This window comes from Lactuca sativa, chromosome 9 (assembly GCF_002870075.4).
Source record: "Lactuca sativa cultivar Salinas chromosome 9, Lsat_Salinas_v11, whole genome shotgun sequence".
In the NCBI taxonomy this organism is placed as follows: Eukaryota; Viridiplantae; Streptophyta; class Magnoliopsida; order Asterales; family Asteraceae; genus Lactuca; species Lactuca sativa.
The window spans coordinates 44,213,873-44,217,591 of record NC_056631.2 but is presented as its reverse complement, the minus strand read 5'-3'; the positions used below and the strand labels follow the sequence as shown (position 1 = coordinate 44,217,591).

The following is a 3,719-nucleotide window of genomic DNA, read 5'->3' as shown; positions in this document are numbered from 1 at the left end:
TACACTGAGAGATTAGTAGAGATGTAGATCATTAGTGTAAATGAATGTAAGGTCTGTTTATGCTTATGTTTTTGTATTGACGATAACATCCAATGTTTTAATATAAAAAAATATTTCTTCGAAAATGCTTTGATAATATATTTTTCATGTTTTCTGGGAACAAATTCCGTAATATAATTATTTAAATTTGATACTCTGATTTTTAAATAAGCATAAATAAAATTTTTAAAATAACCGTGAATTTGAGGATATCACAGAGAAGTAAATGTGGACGAAAAAAAAACTCAATGACTAAATCTGTGGAAATCGAAAAATATATTACCCTTTTATCTCATTATCCTTTTTTTCCATTGAAAAATTCAATAAAAATTAAACTTCAAATCTATTGAATACTACCGTGATATTCGATAATGATTGAATTTATTGAATGACAATTAAATTTGTTACTTTATTCGATTGTCCGATTAAAATCATCTTTTCTGAATCGTATGTGAATTGTGATGATGAATGTCAATTAATTACATAGCGAAATTTAGAGTTTTACTAGAGATTTCATATTATATTATATGATAAATTTTGAATTTTTTTTTAATTTCACGGATTTTGCCACGCCCACATGCACATGCATGCATAGACGTCCCTATAAAAACATGATACCCTCCAAAATACTTTCTCACACCAAACAGAACAAGCAAGAAAAAATACAAGTTACAGTTGAAAAATGACAAGGATGATAATGAAGGTTCTATGCGTTGTGGTGGCTTTCATGGTGGTGTCAGCGCCTTATACAATGGCTATTACTTGTGATGATGTCGTTAAAAAGTTGACCCCATGCGCAAACTACCTGAAGAAAGGTGGTGCAGTGTCAGCGGCATGCTGTAAGGGTGTTAAGGGACTGCATGCCGCGGCTAAATCAACCCCTGATCGGAAGACCGCCTGCGTTTGTATGAAGGAAGCGTATAAGTCAAATCCCGGCATCAAACCAGAGAACGCTCTTGTTCTTCCAAAAAAGTGTGCTGTTAATATTCCTTACAAGATTAGTCTTAAAACCGATTGCTCCAAGTAGGTCCAGTTTATATACTCGTAATTTTTACTAAATGAAATCATTACATGCATCCTCGATCTCTTTAAGAGTAAATAATGTTGAATGGTAAATTCTAGTCACATAATGTGTTTCGTTTATGCAGGGTGAAGTGAGCCTTTACGTTGAGAGCAAGGACATGGAGACATACATGATCACTTGGGTTGCGTAGAAACATATATTATGAAATATCGATAAAATAATATTCGAAACCCGGTTTTCCCTTTACTTTGTATTGTGTAGCTGAATATGTTGTTGTTGTTATGTTATGCAATCAGTTTGGTATTATATTCTTTTGCCGTATATATATATATATATATATATATATATATATATATATATATATATATATATATATATATATATATATATATATATATATATATATATATATATATATATATATATATATATATATATAAAGATGCATATATTAGAGAAAAAATAAACCATAGCAAGAAGCTATGGAATAAGTGCTGGGAACATCAAACAGTAACATAAACTAATGTACAAACATGAAAAGTAAGCAAGATATCAAAATGGGAAGCAACTCCAGTCTACCTAATATTTTTCTGAATCGTCCTTGTATTTGCACCATTCAAACATCTGTAATATAATTGAATCTGTCTTTTTAGTAGGAGAGGGATGTTTTTGTGGAAGATTTTCTCATTACGAGCTGACCAAATGTTCCATATTGTCGAGTATAAGATTGCATTAAGCACCTGCTTTTTATTTGAGCAGTTCCCCTAAGAATTTCCAAACTCAATACATTCCTTGATGCTGTCAAATTCAATGCCTTGTACACCACACGATTTTAGAATCCAGTACCATACCGTCTTTGCAAAGTTACACTCGAATAAAAGATGGTTTCCTGATTCGATTGGACTTTCACATAACTGACAATTCAAGTTAATTACGGAAATACCCCTTTTATTAAGTGCTTCTGCATACGGAATTCTGTCAAGGTTGGCCTTCCATATAAAACACTTGACTTAAAGGGGATAAGTTTCGACCAGCATATCAGTGTCCTAGTGAAATGACTACAAGAATCGTCAATTAGTCTCCTCATAACATTAATTGACGAGATAAATTCCCTCTTTGTGTAAGTTAAAGCGAAAACCAATTTTGAAGAGAATTGAAACTCCCGAGAGGAAAAGAATTGATAAAACTCAAGTAATTCCATAAGCATATTGTTGTTGGGGGTTTTGCATTTCCATCTTCACACAAAACCATCCGCATTAATCGCGTCCAAAAGTGTGCACTTTTTAACCGATTCCATGTTGTATATATATATATATATATATATATATATATATATATATATATATATATATATATATATATATATATATATATATATATATATATCTTATAATATATTATAAAACATATTAGTCGTATCTTCAATTTTAAGAGGTATCAAATATAAATTTTTTTACAAATCAATGATGCATAATAAAATCATTAGTACTTGCTAAAATTTTAAAGACTTCAATTAAGAAAGGTTACTAAAAATTTAATTTGGAGTAAGATGACAATTTAAAATATTGGATTCATCTATATAAATTAATTTATATTTTTTAAACTAGACACCGATAATAATTAAATTACATCAAATGTATAAAAAGAAAATATAAATATAAGTCCTAAACATAAATATTTTAGTTAAAAGTAGAAAAACCTAACTAATAATAAAATCTAATAATTATTTTCACGTAAGAAAACTATTCGTCAAAAGAGCTATTTATCATCGCTGCTTTGCGCGGGCACACATCTAATATATATATATATATATATATATATATATATATATATATATATATATATATATATATATATATATATATATATATATATATATATATATATATATATATATATATATATATATATATATATATGAAAAAGTGAATATACCCTTAAGGTATATAAACTTAGATATCCAAACTCACGATACTACGTCGTTTTGTATCATATAATACATTCTAATTGTCAAATGTTCTTATAATTTAACTTCTAACTTGGTTTACTTCCATGATTTTTATAAATTACACATATATCTTCCTCTTACATATTTTTCATTTTCAACTACAATATATATAGTTTCAGTACGTGTTCGGCAAAAAGATGTGATGTAAGAAAAAAAAATAATCGTGAAATTTCGAAAAACTTGAAAGTAAATCAAGTTAAATGTTGAATTTTAAGAATATTATAATCAATATATCAAACAAAACGACGCATTATGATGTGTTTGAGTACCTAAACTTATATACTCTTAAGGTATATTCACTTTTCATATATATATATATATATATATATATATATATATATATATATATATATATATATATATATATATATATATTTATATATATATATATATATATATATATATATATATATATATATATATATATATATATATATATTTGAACCATCGAAACTGGTTTGTTGATAATTTGCATGGGGTCTAAACAAAAGCAATAATTAAATCAATAACATAGGATTAAGAACATGATAAATCATAGGATGAAAAAAATGGAACATCCTTGAAAGATGTAAACCGAGGAAAATCACTGTAAAACCAAAGAACACATAAATCTTCTTGGGTTTCTAGCACTATCACATTAACACATTT

General features: G+C 27.2%; 1 protein-coding gene across 1 annotated transcript; it reads left to right on the top strand.

Moving 5' to 3' along the window:
• The first annotated feature begins 664 nt into the window (after positions 1-664).
• LOC111898283 (non-specific lipid-transfer protein Lac s 1-like) lies at positions 665-1,369 on the top strand. The gene is made up of 2 exons (XM_023894203.3): positions 665-1,062; positions 1,188-1,369. The coding sequence occupies exons 1-2, from the start codon at positions 722-724 to the stop codon at positions 1,195-1,197; spliced, it is 351 nt and encodes a 116-aa protein (XP_023749971.3). The 5' UTR covers positions 665-721; the 3' UTR covers positions 1,198-1,369.
• Positions 1,370-3,719: the final 2,350 nt, after the last annotated feature.